The 22,677-nt window shown below is 39.9% G+C and overlaps 1 protein-coding gene across 2 annotated transcripts; it reads left to right on the forward strand.

Annotated features, from left to right (window-relative positions):
- The first annotated feature begins 29 nt into the window (after positions 1–29).
- immp1l (inner mitochondrial membrane peptidase subunit 1) lies at positions 30–14,761 on the forward strand. 2 transcript variants are annotated; one of them, XM_008405869.1, is made up of 7 exons: positions 30–114; positions 1,182–1,277; positions 7,351–7,461; positions 7,558–7,646; positions 8,929–9,055; positions 13,951–14,061; positions 14,607–14,761. In XM_008405869.1, the coding sequence occupies exons 3-7, from the start codon at positions 7,357–7,359 to the stop codon at positions 14,691–14,693; spliced, it is 519 nt and encodes a 172-aa protein (XP_008404091.1). In that variant the 5' UTR covers positions 30–114; positions 1,182–1,277; positions 7,351–7,356; the 3' UTR covers positions 14,694–14,761. The 2 variants fall into 2 exon arrangements, with proteins under 2 accessions (XP_008404091.1, XP_008404089.1); XM_008405867.1 differs by lacking the exon at positions 1,182–1,277.
- The last annotated feature ends 7,916 nt before the right edge of the window (positions 14,762–22,677 follow it).

A 22,677-nucleotide genomic window follows, 5' to 3' on the forward strand; every position in this document is an offset into this window, starting at 1 on the left:
TTGTTTGTTACTTTGCTGTTTCAGGAAGCTGTCAAGGGGAAACTGGAATTGTTATTGTGAGTGCATGGTCGCACTCAGCGTTGAGCTGTAATCAGAAAAGATCCACAGATATCTGTAAGTTTACAGCTGCTGCTGCAAGTTTATCAATATTTGCTTTAAATTATGTTGAGTTTATGCGTTCGTGGCAATTCCTGGAATCTAGTCAGGGCTTAAAAGTGGCTTCTCACTGCAGGTTTTGAACAGAAAATAGTCATTTTCGGATAGTACTTAAAAGATTTTGGTAATCTGTGTTTATTTTATAGAGAGTCCATTAACAGGTAAAAGAAACAGAAAATTGAAAAATGTTTTAGAGGATTTCAGAACAATTCGATTTAAGAAAAAAACGTTTTGATTTGGGATATTCGCCCAGAAAATGGTTTATTATTGTTGTTTGTAGTAAATTATTTTTAATGAAGTAGGTAAAGTAGGCACTACAAAGAAGAATAAATATTGATGCCAAATACCTTGCTTTTAAAGTAAAATATGCCTATTTTGAAACAGGAATTTTAGAAGACACAAGAAAACATAAAATATGGGGAGATTCACAGGTAGACTTTATGGTGTGCTTTGGATCATTTGGAGTAGCCCAAGTTTCTTTGAGCCTAAGGTCAGCTCATGTCCAGACTTTGTTGTCCATAATATTCTTGTAAAGAACAGAATGTATGAGCTGCATGTCACTCAGGTCCTAACGTAACCTCCAACACACTTAACACCTCCATGTTTTACAGTCAGAATGATGTTCTTTTTTTCTGAAATGTTTCTAGTTGTACCCCAAATGTACTGCGACATGCATCTTCCATAAAATCTGCACCCCTCTCTCACATCAACGGACAAAAAATGTATTTTAATCTCCTGTGCATCACAGCTGGCACTGTGGTTTTCTGACATGCAAAGGGCTTGATTTTGTCAATTATTGTTTCTCATTTGTTCTTTAATGTGTTTAGAAAAGAACGGTATTAACATGTTTTAGATCTATTAGTTTATTTAATGTTGTTGAACAGTTTTTTGAAGAGATTTTTGGTTTCCACAGGTCTGACAGTCAACAGACCTAATTTAAGCTCTCAAAAACATATTTAATCACATTCAATTTATGTTTTACACAAGTGACAGTCATGTTTTTGTATTTACACCCTGTTTGATAGGAAATTTAGTTTGAGGACCTGAAGCATTTAAGTATAACAAGCAAAAAACAGAAAAAATCTCTAAGGAGACAACTACTGAGCTGAGCTGATAATGAGGTATGCAGCAATACATTTATGTTAAACATCAAAACTTCATTCATCAACCTCTTGGTGAAATATATTAGAACACTTCTAATCCTCCGCTTGTGTTTTTGGTTTTCTTAGACAGATTCCAAGGACATAGTTTTGGAGAGGAGGGCCTCAGGTTTTGGAACTTTGGGGTCTCATCTTTGATTTTTTGGCAGATGATGCGGTTCTGTTGGCATGTTTAGATCGGGACTGTCTTTACTGTTCTCTGGAGTAGTCTGCAGCCGAGTGCAAGGTGCCTGAGACGAGAGTATCTTGGTGTCTTATCCTTGAGTGATGGTTGAATGGAGAAGGAAATAAGAAAATGGGAAGACAGACTGAGACCTTGTATGCGGTAAGGTGGGTGCTGTTCCAGTCTGCTGAGCCACATGCAAAGCTCCCGACTTACTGGTTCATCTCTGTCCTTGACCTCACAGATGGTAATGGATCTTGAGAAAGAGAACAAAGTCCCGGATACAAGCAGCTGAAATAAGCTTTCTCTGTCGGGTGGCTGGGCTCATCTTTAGAGATGGGGTGAGCAGCTCCGTGTTCTGGGGTAGAGCTGGGAATAGAGCTGCTGTTCTTTTGCATCAAAAGGAGTCAGCAGAGGTTGTTCGGGCATCCAGTCAAGATGTCTTTTGGGTGCTTCACTTTGGAGGTTTTTTTCAGGCACCTGAGCTAATAATTGGCAGACACAGATCTCACTGGAGAGACTATGTATCTCTTTTGGCCTGGACATGCTCAGCCTGAAATGGAGAGTATTTAACTGCATGTTGGACCTGCTACCATCATGATCCGATCGCGAGTGAGCTAAAGATAATGGCTTAATGGATTGAAATTCATTGAAGGTTTTACTTAGTGTAAGACAATGAACAGATCTTGTATCTATTTCTACAATAGTATCAAAAAACAAAAAGCCACGAAGATTATTATGCATAAAATTACTTTTATTTATTCTTAGACCTCCAAAATATACTATTTAGGACAACCACTGTACAATTTGAACATTACATAGTCCACTAACATTTCTTTTGGAGTCGAGACTGATCAGTGACATCCTTAAGACAGCTGTAAAAAGCTTTGTGTAGCAGAGAGGCCAGAGGCCATGTAGGATCGCAGGATGCTGTGATTCTCCCGAGGAAGCAATCGCCCAACTGCTCACTTTACAAACGCTCTCAGCAGAGACAGTCCTGCTGTTTTGACAGCGCTGTTGAGACTTATGCATGTTGACAGGAGGCCAAGGGAATATATCATGACTGACAACGCCGGGCATTGTGGAGAGACTATACGAGCAAAATAAGATGCTCTAACCGGCCTGAAGAGGAGATTTGGCTTCAGCAGAACAATAAATGCAGGGATTTCTGCTAATCTGCACAGTATTGAGACTGATTAACAAATCTCTGCTGGACTTTTACTGTGCAGAAATATGTTTAGTGTCTCCACAACAGGCTCGAGTAATTGTACAAAAATAACACACCTTTTCAAATCAGGATCTAGCTGTTTTCTACTCTTATTATGTCAGCTGCTGTATCTGATTGAGCTAAATAATAGCAGCAGTCATAACATGTCAGACCTTTTCCTGGTCTGACTGTTTTGCTTTCTGCAATGTTGCTCTGTCATCAGTGTGGAATTGCTGTAAGGAGTGCTAACTTTTTGCGTCCAGAGGATGCCAGATTATTATCAGCATGCACCAAATTTGTTTTGTTAACACTGAAAGAAAAGCAATAGTCTAACAGGGCAGGCACAATAAGCACAGGGCAGGTTTTGTTTTCAGTTAATTTTATCCAACGATTTCCCCCGACCCCCCTTTTTTTTCATTTATTCTGTGTCCCATATCTTGAATTGCTTCAGCCTGGTTTTCTCAGATGTTTTTGTTTGAGTCATATGATGTTTTGACATATTCAAACACATCCAGAAACAATCGAAATACAAAACATGTTCTCTCGTAGAATTGAAAAAAAAAATTTGCAGTCCAAAAATTGTGGGTGAGCTAAGATGTCTTTCACTAGTCAGTATTAAAAAATAGCAGCTAGTGTTGAGCTCGGGGCCGTGGATAACCCAAACTCCTTTGTAAATCTGATACAAGCACAGATAAGATCTCTGAATTCTTTCAACACAGAGCCAGCACCACACAATCTCTTGTGGTCAATACAATAAGGCTTAGTGACTGACTTTCCACTGAATGTAATTGGCTGGGGACTGTGTCAGCCCGCACTTCCTTTCACTTCGCAGCAGTTGTATTCATATCACTTGGCTATTATTTGCTCTGACTGACCCTTTGATTGTAGGTATAAACCCTGAGCTCCTCAAATAGCAACCTCGCTCAGCTGTTTCACGGCTGCGTTGCCGTTAGCAACAATACAAAGAGCAATATGGAGATCAGCCTTTTCAATTAAACCTTTGATAGAAGGCAGGATCCGGAGGGACGGGGATTTTGTACAGACACTGTCCTGGGACTTTTACATCTGTCACTCCCCATCCAGCCAGGTGTCTGTGTTTAATTCTTCAGGATTAACTGTGATTGCAGTGATAGTTGAAACAACTTGCCCTCACCCTTACCCCCCTCCCCACACACACACACACAGACACCCCTTGTTGCCAAAGCTCCTCCTTTTTATATCTCACATTAAGATCAAATCAAGCCATGCGCAACAGGACTCATTCCCCACCCTCCCCTGCCTTCTGCTGTCCAGAGAAAGACATCAGAGGTGGGATTCGTCCCCACTCTGGTGTGGCTGCTTCTCCAGACTCCCTTCCATCTGTGATCCTCGGGGAGAAGAAGAATATCTGACAAGGGGCTCATAAGCCTCTTAGCCCCCCTGTTGCCCAGTTCTCTCTCAGCCCATGTTTTCCTAATTTAGTTGTGTAAGAAGTCCGCTGCAAGGCCCTTGTGTGCTGTTTGGATTGAAATTCGCATTGTGGTCCTAATAGACTGGTCATGTATATCAATTAACACTACTCACTCATGGCAGGGTCAAACCTCTCGAGACCAGTAGAGGTAATTCTTTCTGACTATTTCCTTATGGCTTCAATGATGTGCGTTTAATTAGGTATCACTTTTGGTGGGTTATTGACTATGTTTCATTTTAAGTTCTTGCAGTAGTTTTTGTTTTTAGCTTTACGAAGAATTGCACTGGAAAACACAGTTGGGTCCAATCAGTTGGCCTGTAGATTTTCCATTCATCATCTCTGGTGTTTGATTGACTAATACGTTAGTGAAAATTTAGATTTTGTGGCCTGTTCATCGATTTAATCAAAGCTAATAAGTATTGACTCTATCAAGTGAACCCCAGTGCATGTTTTGCTTTGTAGTTAATGTTGGTTAGATAAAATCTCAACAGGCATTTCAAACCTCAAAGAAAACCAGCAATTGATAAATGAGTAAAATTAAGACTTACTTGTGTGGATCTAACATTCACCAATTCAAGTCATAATATGAAGCCTTTTCCTTATAAATATCATAGAACTGGACTCTCATACATTGATATCAAACACTTCCAGTTAATTCACAATTTAAGTTTAGCGGCAGCAACTTCCAAACTGCTCAATTTTTTCTCCTTCCTGCTTTTCTATATGCAGGTATCTCTTTGTTCACCTTAACGCAAATGACAGAAAAACACCAATTATTTTCTATCCTCAAATATTTTTAATCCCTCTTAATGGAGCAAATTATTTCTCAGCATTTTCGCAAAATGGGCATTTAACATTGGGCATTAAAAACATTCTGATGATTCGTCTAGTTTTGATTGCTTGAATGAGTGAATTTGGGTTCCCTCAATAAGAGGATCACAAAGTCAAACACACAATGATATAATTCCATCTGCAACTATTCATTTGAAATGGCCCTCTCATCCTGACTGTAGCGCTGCGAGGTGACAGCGGGAGGCCAGCGGTCACAGATGGTTCTGCAGGGAAGGCTCCTTTGACTTTCTTCTCCTGTTGTTGTTTTCTCATGAACATGTTTGCCCTGTAATCCAGGATTAGCAGAGAGATTTTGTGTTAGTTTACAGCTGTAATACAACATGCGATTAATACCCTTTGCCCATCCAACATCACACACACACACACACACACACACACACGCACACACACACACACACAAACACATGCAGGGGGGTATTCGAGCTGAAAGATAGCATTGGTTGCTTGATTCTTTGCCTGAGGGAAATTAGATCTAATAGATATTTAATTAGAAGTCTCTGTGTATGTCCACCTCACTCTGAGTCCCAAGAGTAACTTCAGCTCATATGTTACTCTGTCTATGTAACATACAGGTGATGCTTTTGTCCGTGGATATGAACACACACAAACGCACACTATCAGTGACAGAGGGGGACTCAGAAAACCAGGCGGCTGCATATGGACACTTGATATCAGTCAGTGGCCGTGTGATCTGGTTATGCAAAGTCTCCTAATCCTTACCTATGATGAATGCATGCTGGAATGGAGGGGAGGGGGCGTGATGAAATAGAGATATGAGGGCAGCTGTATGGGAGGCTGTCCACTGTGCTCTGTGAATGAGTGCTAACAAAGATTCCTGATCCCTAGTCTAGCAGAAGGAGGTGAACACTGGAGATCATGTCTAAGAGTGCATTGCAGTACCACAGAGATGGAAATTCAGGTGAAGCAAGCTGAGAGTAAGAGGAAGAGGCATGAACATGCTGCCTTATAGCGCAGAACAGAGATTCACATTAACCTTCAGTCCACTTTCTTGCCAACAGAGGAATTAGAGGGCCAGAGGTGTTATTGTACCAGCTGTGGAAGTACTGAGTTTGCAGAAGAAATAGGAGTATGCAGGAAGTGCAAAGGGGGCCTTTCTTTAGGGTTCCATGCAGGGTATCTATATATCCTCCTTCACCTGCTTGAGCCCTGCTATTCACAGTGTTTTCTGGAAAGCGCAGGGTTGTCTGGGGTGACAGCGGAACAGAGGGAAGAAGTTGTGGGGAAGTGAGAGGATGGAGTCTATCTTTTTGGGATCAAAAAGGATGGCGAATAGGCCAAAAAGACACATGAAAGAAAAGATGGAGAGTTTAATAGTTGAAATTCGGTTGGAATGAATGAGAGGGACCTGTGCGTATAACAGAGAGAGAGAGAGAAGAGTGGCGGGGGTAATGGGATTAGGGGCAACACCTTTGGCAGGACCCACAGAGCCACCTGACACCCGGTCTGTTGGGAACCTGGGGAGAAACAGGGGGTGGGGGTGGTGGGGTAAGGGAGAAATTGGGGGTCCTAATCCTTGTCCATCTTTGGGAAGTCATTCCCAGAGCTCTGAGGATTTGGGACTTTGGTTTCCGCTCTGCTTGCTTTGGTTAATAATACCCTGGGAGGGAGAGGAGACATGGCGAGAGAAAGAAGGAAAGAGACAGAAGGAATAGAAGAGATGAAGAAAAAGATTTCTTTACCCTGTGGAGGGCTAGCAGGACAGCAGCCTGAGAAAAAAGAAAGTGACTGAAGCAAGCGCTAACATCTAAGCCCAGCCGTATACAGTTCCTGTTTGTGTATGTGCAGGTGTGCAAGAGCTTTTCTACATATAGAGCCTGCTGGACAGTGTGTAAATACTGGCTTGCTTTCTTCAGTTCATCCCGTGGGTTGAGTAAAAGTCAATAACCCAAAAGTGGTTGTGATGTTTGCTCAGAAGACCTATTCCTTGTGTGTTTAAATGACAGTGTTTGCAAGGCTGCTGTAAGTGTGCCCGGGTGTTTTTGTGTTTCTATGGTGCCGACAGGAGCTGATAACAGCTCTAATGATCATGGCAGCACAGTCAGGGACGTGGCTGTAGACGGGGCAAGGCTGCCTGGCTGGACGTGTCACAGTTTCTGTGTTTGTCCATCACCTGAGCTCAAGGTGTTGATAGGTCCATCGTCCACAGGGTCAAAGTGCGGGACAGTTTTCTGGTGTGAACTGGCCACTCAGCCCCTGAGAATGAAACACTAAAGAATGTGCCATCTTGGCGGTAGGCCAACTGTGACAACCTTGTCCACACCTCCAGAAATGAAACTCCTCACAGCTTTAGTTTTTTTTTTTTTTTTTTTTAAAGAAATTTTGTAACTGTTCTCTTCCTTAGGTGGAGATGTTCCGTCATATGCTGGGGAAAACCCTGGGCCTCTTGGGTTACACCATCCAGTACGGTTGCATTGCACACTGTGCCTTCGAATACATTGGCGAGTTTGTGGTGGTTCGTATTTACAAGTTTACATCACTGATGCCCCTTTTTCCACACGTTTTTCTACGCAAAATAATAACCTTTTTTTTTGTTTTTGTCTTCATTCAGTGTTCTGGTCCTTCTATGGAGCCCACAATTGTAAACCACGATGTTGTGTTCTCTGAGCGTATGAGTCGTCATCTATTTAAAATAGAAAAGTAAGTAGGATGGATCAGAGATTCTGTTTGCTTCACTGAAAGGTTTGGGTCTGGTATCTATCTTGATCAAACCTTTTGACTCTGACCTCCCATCCCCAAAAACTCTTTGCTCTTGTGCCTGTTTCAGCTGGCTTGTGGAATTTTGTGATCTAACTAAAATAACATCTTCTTTATAAAAACAAAATATGCAAGTTTCTCAAAAGAATGTGTTTTATTTACCTTAATATTGTAATGCTACCATTGTTTATATGAAGGTCGTCTACCACTGTATTTGACTCTTAGATTTCTCTAACCAAGAAAGGCAAGGAAATGAGGTGGCAGAACCATAMAGCTCGAGAGGAAGTGGTTCCAAAAAAGTAAATAAACTCCAAAATAGACATTAGCTTTACTGTTCTTGGACAGCAGTGTTGATATTTCTCTCCAACTAGTCCACTTCCACTACATGGTTTTTGTAGCTGCATCTTGCTGTGTCAGATAAACGTTTGAGGAACGTTCATCTGACACAGAGGAAATATTTATGTGGTTCTTCAGTAAATATTGTTAAATGCATAAAAACTTTGTATGGAAATTGCACCGTCGTTGTCCATAGAGGCTGTGACAGTTTGTGGGAACCCCAGAGGGTTGAAGGGTGACGTATACTGAAGCGGTAGGGGCGTCCTCAAGGTGTCCCTCGTCGTTGTGTTAAAGATGTGTACAAAACCAAACAGTCCACAACCATGCAACTATGTGTCGACTGGGTTAAGTATGTGGGAGCGTTTAAGTGTTCAAATTAGACCTTCGATATGATCTTCCTCTTTACATTTGAGAATTATACTTATAATTGATTAGTTCTAGGGTTTTAATTCACTTTAAAACCAGCTTGTTATAAGAAACAAGCTGGTTCATTTAAACTCTTAGTCACAAAATAGTGTAACTTACGGTTAACTATTTATCTTGCTTATTTGCTTTGTTTATTAGTTAGTTACACTTAATTAGGCTTGATTTGTTATCTTTCTTTAGCCCATTAATAATACAGACTGCTGGATTAACATTAAACGTGACTTCTTCTGATTGGTTAGATATTCCATGCTTGCTCTTTCATATTTATTATAACATTTTATTTATAAACTATTTTGCTGATTTGATTTTGATAAGTAGTGAGATTGGATTGTTTCTGGCTTGTTTCTTTGAAATTTGCACATATCTGCTAGAGCTGGTTTTGCAAATATAACTGATAGTATTCGAGTGACTGYGTCATGCATTGTGTGTCATTACATGAATATTTGCATTTATTTGTTTTCAGGGGGGACATAGTAATTGCAAAAAGTCCATTCGACCCACAAATGAACATTTGTAAAAGGGTTATTGGACTGGAGGGGGATAAGATCTGCACCAGTTCTCCGTCAGATTTGTTCAAGACCCACACATATGTGAGTATCTATTTACGTGTTAGACACTGTCTTCCCGCAAACAAGCACAATTCAGAGTTTTTCCCAAAAATGAGGAAAAGGTACAGTTAAATAGAGAGTGAATGAAAAATGTGTTTAGTACAAAACACTTGATAGTTTCTCTCACCCTAAAATGAATGCTTATGCATAATGCAAAACTGTGTCTGAGTCGTTCTCTGTGTGACTATCGCAGTCTATAGGCTTTCAGAGTTGTTTACATTTTAGACCATGCACATCCATTTTATGTCAGTGGTCAAAATATCAGCTTTTGACAACACCTATATTTCCTAAGAATGGTGATAAAACCAGAGAATGAACAGGGTTTCTGCTGCCAAAACCACTGTCATTGCTTTTCTATTACTGCTCCCCCCMMCCCCCCAACACCCACAGCTCAGACCCGCAATCTCTCTGAAGCCTGTTAGAGTTAGTGCCAGCCGAATGGACAGACTGATGGGTGGGAGGAGGGTTATCTGAGTGTGTGTTTGTGTGTGTGTGTACGCGTGTGTTTGTGTGTGTGTGCGTGTGTGTGTGTGAATGAGTATATGACAGTCCACAAACCAAAGGTTGTGTTTATGTTGCATCTCTTTGAATTTACTTTGTATTTTATAGACTATGGGCAAACGCCTGAATAAGTTCAGAAAAATATAGCACAAGGCCAGGCCTGCAAGTGACATTCATCAAATGACAAAGTAAATACTTACTTCTACTATCTTTACCTCCACATAGAAACGATTGAAAAGTGTATCATATTTCAGTGAAAATCTTTCCACTTTAAGTCATTTTAAAACTTTAAACTAATTTATTTTTCTGTTCAGGTAAACTTTTTCTTTGAACACCGTGAACACACTCTGACGCTGATGTTATGTTTTCCACTCCGTCTTTAAACCAGTTTCAAACAGAAGCAGGACTCTTATGATGTATTTATCAGCAACTTATATGTAGCTAAAGACTAGAAAAGTCCCCTTGAACTACCACAATGAAATTAATTTGCATCTATACCACATAAATAGCTAATTATTCATTTAAGTACTGTCTGTAATTATGGATAAAACAAACATCTGCAAGCTATAGTTGTTGGTGAAGCAAATTTTGTCATTGTGGGTAATAATGGGCAAAATTAACCCATTATCCTTAATGTATTATTGAACGCACTCACTTTTATAACCCTATTTTTTTTCACATCCCAAGACTGTATAATTAATTTGTGAWTTTTAAAACATGTTTGTAGTGGCTTAAAGCTGCTACATTTCTAACTTCCTTCAGAAACTAGCTATGCTGCAGGGGAAGCTACCAAAAAAGTGCTGGTTTTAGCTGTACATATTTAACATARCTTGTGCATAATTCCCTAAGATGCATTGTATTAAGGAAAAGCCGAGACATAGTATGATGTGTTTTGGGGTTCAAATCTGTGTTTGTAGGCTCTGATTTCAAAAGGATGCAAGCTCAGCTCACGATGGAGACAAAATACAAGTTAAAGCATGTTGTAGCTCACTGCTTCTTTACATGTATTATGCATCTTAGTAATAGCGTAATAGATACGTAAAGCATTTTAATGCCGTCTATCATCAAATTTGTGGTGTCGTGAATTTATGCATTTCAACTCCTAAGAATATATCAATATTGTTTACCAGCATCTAGTCTAACTGAGAAAATACCTCTTCATATAAATGTCCTGTAATATAGTTTTTTCCTCTAGTGCAGAGAATCTATGTCCCTGTGTCTGGTTATTATGTTGGTGTGAAACATTATATGYAGGCCTGTAAAGATGATTTTTGTAAGACAGTGTTAGACCCTGTCATCACCTCTTTTCTTGTTCAGACAGATAGGCAGACCTGTCTMCTCCACCCCCAGAGATCCAGCAATGTACTAATTGCTCTCTCACCTTTTCAGAATCATTTCTATTGTGTCAAAACAATACCGGTTGATCTCTAATGTTACACCAGGGGACAGAGAAAGACATGCGAGATGAAACGTCAGCCATACTTTCTGTTCTCTGCTGTAAAGTTAGACAGAGAGATATGGCTGGAGATGAGCTGAATATTYATACACACTGTATTAGTGGAAAGTAATTCCTCACCCCAATCATGTTAAAATAATGAACAGTGTAATGGCAAGGTTGTTAAACAGCCGTCCTCCACAGTGAAGAGAGCTCTGGCTTCAGCTCTGCTCKACACATCTCTGACAAGCGCACAATGCCTGGCATGGACCCAACCTGCTACCGCAAGACCGCTGCTGCCTTCCCCATCCATCCTGCCCGGCAGTCCACCGGCGGATTAAAGGAGCTCCATGTAGAAACACTTTCAGCCTGTGTTGAACTTGATATTTAGAAATGCTTGTCGAAATGTGTTCAAAGTCAAAAACAGACATTGATGTTCATTGAAGATGGATGACAAAGTACTTACTAATCTCATCTGTCTTCAGATAAACTGCCTAATAACAGGGTTTTGTGTATCATTTTCTGAAAGAGAATACAAAAATAAGCATCTGAGTCCAGTTGTGTTTTCAATGCTGAAGTTTTCCTCTGGCATTTTTTTTCTCTTTTTGTGACTTTGTGAAGATAGYTTCTAGCTTTAGTTTCAATTTGCCATGATCTTAAAGGCCAAGTTTCAAAGATTTCTGTTTAATCACTTTTTAAATTACTGCCTGGTTCATCTTCCAAGTATGCTTGTATATACATTTTTGCTTAGATGGGAAAGTGTTACCAATTAATAGTTTATTAGATGAGATCCTTTGTTTAAATAATTCTAATTGGCTGAAAAATAAATCAAGAGAAATTACAATGATTGATCTTAATTAGACTAAAGAAAAAAAACACCTGGAATACAATTATTCAAACCGCTTTACCTTTTCCATATTTTGTTACACTGCAGGCTTATTCAAAATTTAATTAAATTAATCTCTTTCCTCATACCAAATATTACAATACGGATATTGCGAAAAGGCCCCTGATGGACTCTCAGATCATGAGAAACAAAAATAAAACCCTGGCACATCTCATCCCTGCAGTGAGGCATGATGGTGGYGGCATCATGTTATGGGGATGGTTTGCAGCAGTCGGACTAGTGAGGTTGGAAAAAAGATGGCTACAGCATTGTTCAGAGACATCCGGTATGAAAACCTGCTCCAGAGCACTCTTGACCTCAGACGGAGTTGACKGCTCATTTTAAATCAGCMCAAGGACCCAAAGCACACTGCCAAGATGTCAAAAAAGTRACATGAGCACCGGTCTGGGAGTCCAGATTTGAATATCACTGAACATCTCTGGAGAGATCTGAAAATGGCCATAAATCATCCAACCTGAAGAAGATTGAGAATAACTGCAAAGAGGAAYGGGCAAAASTGTCTAAAGATGGACAAATTAAGCTTGAGGCATCATATTCAAGAAMAACACRAGRCTGTAGTTGCTTCTAAAGGTGGATCAGCAAGGTATCCATCTTTGCTGATTTGTATACCTGCATAAGTACCTGTGAATACTTGTGTATTCACAGCCTTATATAAGGTTATGAATGTTTAAAAAAAATGTAAAAACTACACAATAAAAGGAAAATTTTAAATGCGATAACACAATAGACCATTTAAATAAAATGTCTGTCTTCATCAAATGCCKGTGCTGGTACACCGAATGTGTATTGCTCTTGATGTGAGGTTGAGGCTGAAAATAATTTCAAAAAGAAGTGTTGGACAGGCCCTTGACATTTGTTGACCAAAAAGCTATGTTTTTTTTTATTTTTATGGATAAACAGAATTAAGAATAAAAAATAATAATAAAAAAAGCCAAGTTATGATTTGGCAGATGATGATTTGGCAGATGACAAACAGTAGCGTTTCTTTTTCCTGTGCTTGGGAGCCAGCATATGTTACCATGTTAATGAGGTGTAATGGTGAGAATCCAGCATGTTGACATATGGTTCTCAGATGACTCCTTTAATGATATTCATTTGTGTCGTTGTTAGTCAGCGAGTTGTTTACCTCATGTTAGGTCAACGTGTCACTGGCTTGTGATTATGTCACATCATCTGTCTCAATTATCAAATATGAAATGAAATGCAGCGTCCCGCATTATGACTGGGGAGCAATCAGAGACCGGAGTGATAGGAGRAAGGAGCTGGAGAACAGGAAAAGSCATGACATCACTGCACTGCTAGTTTCCCCGTTTCCTTATTCRCGTTTTTCCCCTTTCTTCCAGAGGACTTTTGCCGTTAAAAAAAGTTGGGCAACACAAAAATAGACTCGTGGATTGTGATGCCCATTATGACAATATAATGTGTTGTTGATCCTGTCTGCACATATAGGGGGACAGCACACTTAATTAGGGCCTTGACAAGCCTACTCTCCTAAAGTGATGAGATTAATCATAATTGGTGTCACTGTGAATTAGAGCCTGCTTGGATGACTGCCCCACTGGCAGGTCGGACCGCGGTGGAGACCCTTGGACGCTGCTGCTAGCCGCAGCTTAGTTCGCTCCCTCTTTCTCCCTCTGTCCAGCTATCTCAGGCCCCTCTCTGGCTTTGCCCTCCCTGGGTACGAGGGGCGCAGATCTCAGCCAACAGCCTAATGACCCTGTTTGAAGTTCTCCTAAGTCTCCATCTCCCAACCCGGTTTGTTACCCATGACCCCTCTCCTACGACSACAGTGCGGTGATAAAGAGGGATCGGCAAGTTGACGTTAAGATACGCGAAGAGGGAGGGATAGCTGAGGGGACTCCATGTGGTGAACGGGACGAGGTTTACTTAGAGTTACACTACATTGTGAGAATAACTCACTTTTATGCAGTCTTGAGGGCGGGTGGGTGGGGGGGAATTTAATTCATGTTTTACTTTGGACAAGTGTACATGTTAATCATTTTGTCAATATTGTGTGTGTAATAATGATTTTAGGTTCCAATGGGCCATGTATGGCTGGAAGGGGATAACCTTAGGAATTCCACTGACTCAAGGAACTATGGCCCAATTCCATATGCCCTGATCCGAGGTCGTGTTTGCTGGAAGGTAACACACGAATTCAACTTTAAAAAGTACCTTGGTTTGTAAAACGTGCATAAAGCCTTGATGATCCATTTTCTTATCTCGGGTTGAAAATTAGCAAAGTGTTTGGAGTTGAGTCACTTTGCACTTATTGTTCTCCAATAAATCCCTCCATTATGRCCAAGTACTAATCAGAGATTATAGTCAGTTGGAAGTTTGAAACAAGTGTSTGTGATTGGCCAAAGCCTGGACAGCATATTGTCTAGCTTTCCATTCTGCTATGTTGTCATGTCACCGGATGTCATCGCAACCATGACCCTGGAAATAGGTCAGGCAACCTTCTGTCCATCTGATTGGATGGCAGCACTCCACTGGAGGCCCTGCTACGACAGCTGATGAAATAACAGGATTTTTAATGAGGTCAAATGCATCATTAAAAGCTGTATTAGGGCGTGTGTCCAAGATGTGAAATAAAGTGTTTTTCTCCCTATAATGGCTTTATTTTTGTATTAATCAAATCTTATTTCTCCTTTAACTCCTTGTTATTCTGCTTTTTTTCCCCTTCACAGCTCTGGCCGCTGCATAGTTTTGGCACTCTGAGTGAAAGCCCAACCAAACGCATCATTAAAGCTCAGACGGACTCGGACTCGGATTGACAAACTCAATTGTTTACTTTTCTGTACTTAGTATAAACCTCTTTTTAATAAAATGGCTGCATAGCCAATTTTCTTGTTGTGATTTTTTTTTTTGCTTAATTGTGGTCAGACACGTTTTAAATGCAGGTTTTCTTTTCTTTTTGGCAAAAACACTTAGTGTTCATACATACTTGATAAATGGTACTGCTTTAGAAGTGCCGGAGCCCTTTGTCATCTGGGGCATACAGTGTACTTATGAGAGTGGTGAGCAGTGTGTAAAACTGAATTCCTGTGGAACAACACATGCAAGAATTTACACAGGTAAACCCGAGTCACGCAATCATCAATATGCCTCACAAATGGAGAATTACGACACAGATCTGTCGGTTTCAGATCTCATCCCACTTAGCATTGTGTAGATTTCTTTATATTTAATTGCTATGTAAAATACACCCAGTATACCAAGACTACATAATTATGCAGAAATGCTGTGCTCACTTTTCTACAAAACAATATATGTCAAAAAATTAATATCACGCTTACCCTGTCTTGGCATTATGATGAAACACACAAAGCCCCTTCTGCTTAATATTTTATTAAGGCAGAAAAAGCAGTTGGAAAATTTAACTATGCAATATTAATATGTACTTAGTAAATCCTGTCTTGCTACTGAATAAATTTTGTGTTGAACTTGGTAAAATATCTCCAGACCTTCTTCATATGTAGCTTTATAGATRTAATTCCTCATTGCCTATTTGTTGAAGGCATAGCCAAGACAAAGTCACTTTTTAAATTGTTCATATTTATGGGATTTTTCACCGAAAATGCAGGTCATGGATTTAAAAAAGCAACAACTTGCTGAAAATGTTTATATGACACATTTTTGTAAATAAAATGTTTACTTTATCCCTTAAAATCTTACAGTGACCAACATTAAACTCTTATGCTTTTTTTTATATCCCAAAACATTAAATATCCATTTTTAAAACTATCCTGGTTGAGAGAGAGAGAAAGAAAAATACCACTTCACTACTACACATTTGCAAGTCTTGTTTCTCCTRCTCAGACCTTCCTGGGCATGGGGACACAGAGCGTTCACATACTGAGCTCAGCTGGTCATCCTCCGAGGCAGAGAGGGGACTCTTCTCTTTGAGCTCCCCGAGGGAAGTGAGTTCTGGGCAGCCGTGGGTCCCTGTCCAGCTGCTTCATCTGTCTGGAGGGAACCAGAGGGTCACAGACAAGGCTCTCTGTGACACTGAATTATCTGCCTGAGTGTGATTGTGCCTGCTGGGAGAGACACTCAAGATAATATGAGTGTGTGCTTATAAAAAAAAAAAAAACATTTTTTTTCAGGGATTTGCTTCCAGCRCATCTTCGTTCTCAAGGTTTTACATTCATCTGTTGCATGTCAACACTATTCTGCTGTTTAGCTGAAATGCTGACACAAGCAATCTCAGCACGTGCCCCTTAAATATACTTGCCTATAGAGGGAGCCATGGCTGTTTACTGTAGTAACTCCTAGTGGAGTTCAAGGAACGATAAGGTTGGGGATTCAGACCACCATTGGTCTAATAGGACATGTTTGTCATTCCCCCGGGACAGAGCCCTACCCTGGGGAGAGTTTGACTGTATTAGAGTAAAAAATAATACTGTAAACTGTTAAATATATTTTGCGTTGTAGCTCTTCACAATACTATGAGTTGAACCAAAGTTCTGAGGAAATGACAGAGGTGTAGATCAGTCTGATGCTGAGTGGGCACAAAGCCGGGAGTGAGGCTGGAGGAGGTAGACATCGGAAGAACCAGACAACAGACAGCTGTGCTGAGCTATGCAGCACCGCACAGTCAGGCTGTGGGCTGTCAGCGAGGCTGAGGTGTGTCTGCTCCCTACATAGGAGACAACAGGGACAGAAGAAAGGTGTACCAATCCCGTGTCATTTCACATTATGGATGTGCCCAGTAAATACAAACAAAGGTACTTTATAATTTCTATTACAGTAAAACAAACAAAAACAAAAAAGATTGAAAAGACATTCCTCTATATCATACATGATGGTAGTATTCACTTTTAGTTTTTATAGTCTTTTTGCTTTTTTTTTTTACCTAACAAGTATACTGTATCTACAGAAAATAAAGACTATTTAATCAAATCATTTAATTGTTAAAATTGCATGATAGCAAGATCACACCAATAACCRCTCATTAATTCAGATMTATTRCCTTCCAAACAATAGTGTACGGATTTTTATTTTACATGCGGTTATCTTTTTTTTTTTTCTTTTTTGACAGCGGTGGTCAGGAATGTTTGATGAGGCCAGGGTTGATCGGCAATGCTCCCAGTGTGTTTTAATGTCCCTGTTCATGTTTGGTTGTGGAGTTATTGGCATTCATTTACTTGCTGTAGCCAACTTCAAACAGACCGGTAGCCTTGTTTTKTTTTKKTTTTTKKTTTTTTGGCTCAAAATGTTGACTGTTTCATCTTTTTTTTATAAACTGTGCAAATTATGTTTTGTTTTGTTTTTATTTGTCCAAAAGTTCTATAGCTCATTTTTGGAGTGATCAGCAAAGGGAAAACATCATCCTGATTTGTTGCTATAAAATAATACAGTCTAGTAAATTAAATTCTGTTTCAAATATTTTCTTATGAWAGCACCCAATTAGAAGGTGATTGAGTTACGTAATTTAAAAGTGGAAGTGGTGGRTTCCAACATCCTSTGGGTATATCGTAGTAGTGGCAAAACAATACAAGATCTCTAAACAATGACTGCAGTGTGTTTCATTCAAAACATACTGCTTGGTTTAGTTTGATCAAGTCCCAGGATAAGAACTGGTTATGTCTGATCTGTCAACTTCATGTGGTAGGGCATTAAATTAACTATAATCAGGGGATATTTAAAAAAGTAAACAAGAGCCTGAAGCTCTCTAATAAACTTTGTAGGTGTTTGTAATGCAAACAGATTGACATTCAGAAACTGACTCTGCCTTCTTCAGAGTTTTTTGGGGTTACAGTGTTTGTCTGATGGATTGCATGTTTGCACTTTACAAAGCTACAATCTCAAACAACAAGCTCCTGTCCTCCGTTGAGTTTTAGGAGTTTTTTCCTTTAGCTTTAAATCTCCCCTTTCTGCAAATAGGTGCTCCATTTTACAATACACAAGTACACCCTGGACAAGTCGCCAGCCCGTTATKTGGCAACACAGACACACGCAGGACAAACACTGATACCCAGGGACAATTTCATAGAGACCAACTCTTTGCATAAACTGTTTGCAGTATAACAGATTTGCTGGCTGAAGGGAATCATTTTTGTAGGACTAGAATCAGTGTCTTTGTGAGTGGAAGCTGATTGGAAATGGTTCTAAATTGTTTTCTGTTTAGCTATTTTAATATTTTTAAAAATCCCAATTTAATGCAAAAAAAAGGTTCCTTCAAAATTTGGGATTTTCATCTTTTTTTCTCTCAATTTTCACTGTTTAACATATTTTCATACTACAGGTCCAATAAAAGACCTAATAAAGATGGTACAAAGTGGGCAAACAGGACAAGAAATAAGGACTGTGAAGAATAGTGTGTAGACAGACAGCATGGGTTCATTTCATGTTAACTGGATCCTTTGATAGTGCAAAGACATGTGAAACAACAAGAACAGGAGGTATGGGCAAGGAGAGGGCTGTCACAAGTAATAGGCAGGTTTGTTTGTGTTTATATCCATGTTGGAAAATGTGACCCAAAAGCAAACTTAGGTCAAATGCAGCAGCATTGTTCCGACATCCTAATGTCTCTTGCGCTACCTCCAAATCAAAAAAATATCTCAAATCCGAATGCATGCCATGTAGAGGGTACTAATGACAACCTGTTTCACTTTTATGGCAACAACTGCGACTTGTAAAAGTTTTTATTTCGATAAAGTCATGTCACTTTTCTACATGGACTCTTTCCATTTTTCTGTTCTGTCGTTGCGCCCAGCTTTCTTCCATCACTTCATCTTTACAGGCTCCCCTCTCCCATCCACTTATGTTGCCTTGTGGCCGATGGGGAATTGCTCCTTTCACTGATGGATCCTTTCATTCTCCCCTTTTAATCAAGCCTGTTAGTACTTCTTAATTAAGACATCACAGTCGTGTTTGATCAGTCGTGCTCCTCTCTGAGAGGAGGGAGGGAGAAAGACAGTGAAAGAGATCATGAAAAGGAGCCCATATACCCTACCGGTCGCAGTTTTCTGTGTGTGAAGATGACTGAACAGCTTCAATTGTAGCAGATTCACCTCCTCCGACTCTTCTCTGCCAGCCCTTGAGGCTTGCGGTGTGTACTTTTCCCAAACCAACAGGCGTCAACCTCCAGAGATCCATACCAGACAGATGGTATTGGAGGCTGGGTGGGATGGCTATCGAGCTCCCTACTGTCAGTTTGTTCTGATGATCACACACACCAGGCTGTCGATACTCACAGTCTACTAATCAAAGAGTTAAAAAAAAAAAAAAAAAAGCAGAACACAAAGACTCTTTAGAAACGTAAACTTTGCAGGTTTTCTTTAGGAAGTGAGACTCCGCACTTCAAAAACAGTAAAAGTTACACTGTTGTTTTTGCCTGCCTTATGCCAGGATACTGAGTCTGAAGGTTCAACATTAGGCAGTGGCTTTGGATTACCTCTGCCCTCTATGTTAACGCTGAGTGGGATCTGAGGTGATATGGTGAAGATACTTCTCTGTGCTTACAGTAGACTTGTTGTGGGTTTAGAAGGAAAGCTTTGGGAACTCTGTCCTCAGGCGAAAAACGATGCTGAAAGAGGGGGACACAAAAAGCACCGTAAGTGATTGAATACTTTACAAAATCATTCTGACCTATTTGCCCTTTCTTTCAGTACAGACAGAGAAATAAACAGCACTCATTTGTAGTTTKGGGAGCTCTTTAAGGAACAGAGTAAAACTTTAACTTGGTGTGGTGGGAAGTACYGCGGTTGAATGTATTAAGACTGAATCCTGTTTCTAATGTCCCACACATAATTCATATAATGGATGAAATACCCATCTGATAATGGGATATTTAAAGGAGCTCATACAACATCAGTTCTCCTTGATTTCATGCACATAAACAAGCGTGGCATAATATGACATTCGGAGTTGTGTAGAAACCTACTAATCATTTATAATACAGACACATACCGTAATTTATTAGGAAAAAAATCTAACATAAAACAAATATATGTGCCAAAATAGTGGACTTAAGTATACTGATATGCACCACAATAAGGTAGGGCACCCAGGAAATGTACTCAAGTAAGAGTAGCATCACTGCATATTTCTACTTAATTAGAAGTAAAAAGTAGTAAAGTAAGTGTAAAAAAGTATTTGGTAAAAATGTAGAGGTAAGGAAAATATCCTAGATATCTTTAGATCTGGCACTATTTGTGATCTTTTTGGCAACCTCACATTTTCCCAGAAAGGTTCAATCTAAGTGGATGTTATTGGCTTTGCAGAAATCAGATTTTGGTGTCTGGATAAGCTCAATMAAGAAATATGGTTAAATTACAATTTAACAAGAACCATTCATRACATCTTCTCATACAAGTTGGATATCATCTGCTTTTTTCTTAACAAATTCATAGTTTATTTGTATGTTATCCTTGACAAAAATAATAAAATGCAAAATTAGAAATTGCAGCTAGGTGGACTCTTAAAACTGTCATCTCTACCTTCAATTCATCATTTCACATGAAGAAGTTGTTTAATGTTGTTTCTCTACAGGAAATAATCTTATCGCCTTCARCTGTATCTATTGTTTCTGCAATAGATATCTCTCTACTGCTTACATTCTGCTGTCTAAATAGTTTAATATTAATAATGTAGTAATGTAAAGATTGAACATATTTAAAAAAAAAAATAAAAGCAGCTGGTATATGTGCGCTAACCTTAATTCTTAAAGCATCTTGCTGCTTCCTTCACCGCTGTCTGCTGGTCAGTGAATTAGCCTGTGAGTCAGTGTGCTACTGAGTCAGTGARATTAAGGTGCAGTCTGCRTGTTATTTTCACTGTGAGCTCGCCTGTCTGCATATGTGGCYCCCCTGTCCTGGATCCCYGTAGCGGGACGCGCAGCCATTTCTGCCTGGTTAGCTGATGGGGGCTGTTCTGCTTCCAGACAATTTAGCAAAGGAAACTCCTGCAACAAACATAAACAGACAGAGACTGATCCAGGCAATGACAGCCACAAAGATATCCCACAAACACAGACAGGGGTGGCAAACGTGCGGAATGGGAAGCTTGTCTACTATTCTGGGGGAGATTATTCCCAAGTTTTTTTGTTTTGTTAAGTCTTCTTCCATGAAAGTCACTCTGCCTGTTTGGAAACCATCTGCAAACAGAAGGTTCCTATGGCTGGATTAGGGCTTGCAGTCTCTTTCTCTCTGTTTCTGTGACGAGAAGTCCATTTGCCCCTAAGGTAAAGGATAGAAGGGCCAAATAAAAGGAGGATGGAAGCGGAGAATAAAAGACAGCCAGAATGGATAACAACTTAGATCCTTGGAGCGAGGCATGGGCCCGAGTGGAGATGGAGAACTGGCATGGGGAATCAGAGCATTGCGTGCGTGTGTGTTTGTGTTCCTCTTTGGTCAGTCTAGTTCAAAAGCTGAACTGCGTCCAAGCCGTGGTAATGATGCAGGCAGCCACATCAGACCACAATAACCAACAGTCTATCGCCGGCCAATTACTGTCTGCCACAATTATATTTCCAATTCAGAGGTAACAAGGGAAAGTGGCCCAACTCAACTAATCATTTCAAGCAATTACTTTTAAAACTAATTAGAATGTCAGGTTTGGCTGTGCGTGCTGAAGCTTGGGGAGGGATGCGAGGAGGGGAGCTTTGTGTTTGTGTTTTTGTTGCTGTTTTCACTTTGTCAAATGGATGGACTTGAAAGGAGAGACCAAAGGGACGGGGCAATATCARCGAAAGTGCAAGCCAAACATCGTTCACAGCCACAGTTTGAGCGACTTGGTCATTATGGAAGTTTTAGTTGGTTTGGGGGGAATCTGTTGTACAAAAAGGAAAATGCTGTGTTGGTTTTGTTGATGCCAGGCACTTTGTAAAATGAGTTCTTGGTAGTGTCAGCTGAAGTGCTGTGAGAAAGCAAACTGACCACATTTCTCTTGGGCCCCTGAACTGATTAAAGGAGGATACAACGGAGACCGAACAACAGAGAGGCAATTCAGAAGGGTTGCAACAAAAGTAATTTACACTTTATACACAAAGAATGATAACGCAATGTTGCTGCATATACACTTTTCAGTTTGTTTAAAATATGTTTTGGGCTGCAAATATTTGCACACAATTAATGGAATGCACAAGTTTTATGACATGTTAAAGCAACTCAAACATAACCCATGAAGCTGTGGTGTAAGACYGTGACTCTTATTGTAATTATTTTTGAATTTCAAAAAGGCTGCAGAGTGTATTTGCATGCTTTGTAGCTTCCTACTGCGTCTGGATGCTAATTTGTTGAAGCTTGTAGTTCTCTCATTCAACAAGTATAAAATATGAAGCTGAAAGAAGAATAAGAGGTTTTACAAACCACAAGGGAGATGTTACTTAGGTAGATTGACAAGCCGATGGTGTCCACCGGTGGTGGGACATTCGAATAGTCTCTGTGCACATCAAAGGTTCAATATTTCAATATTAGCCAGTTGAGAAAGCAGCAACAAATTTAACTACCATCTTGTGAAACTAATCCACATAATCTGACATTTAATCTCTGTTAATACAACGTTTCTGGTGTAATCCATGGCAGTGCTGGCCAGGTCATGCTGCAGCAAAACATACCCAGGCAATGACAATTTCACCTCCTTGCATAACTTTTGGTAGATGGCCCTTTTCCCCCAAACATGTCCACTGTTCTGGTGTGTAACTAATTACATTTTACACTCATCTGTCCAAAGAACACCATTGCAGAAACTCTGGCCTTTGTCTACAATTGTATGTWGCCCAGCCTTGGCGTTTTTGTTAGAAATCAGAGTGGA

Source organism: Poecilia reticulata, linkage group LG3 (genome assembly GCF_000633615.1).
Source record: "Poecilia reticulata strain Guanapo linkage group LG3, Guppy_female_1.0+MT, whole genome shotgun sequence".
Classification (NCBI taxonomy): domain Eukaryota; kingdom Metazoa; phylum Chordata; class Actinopteri; order Cyprinodontiformes; family Poeciliidae; genus Poecilia; species Poecilia reticulata.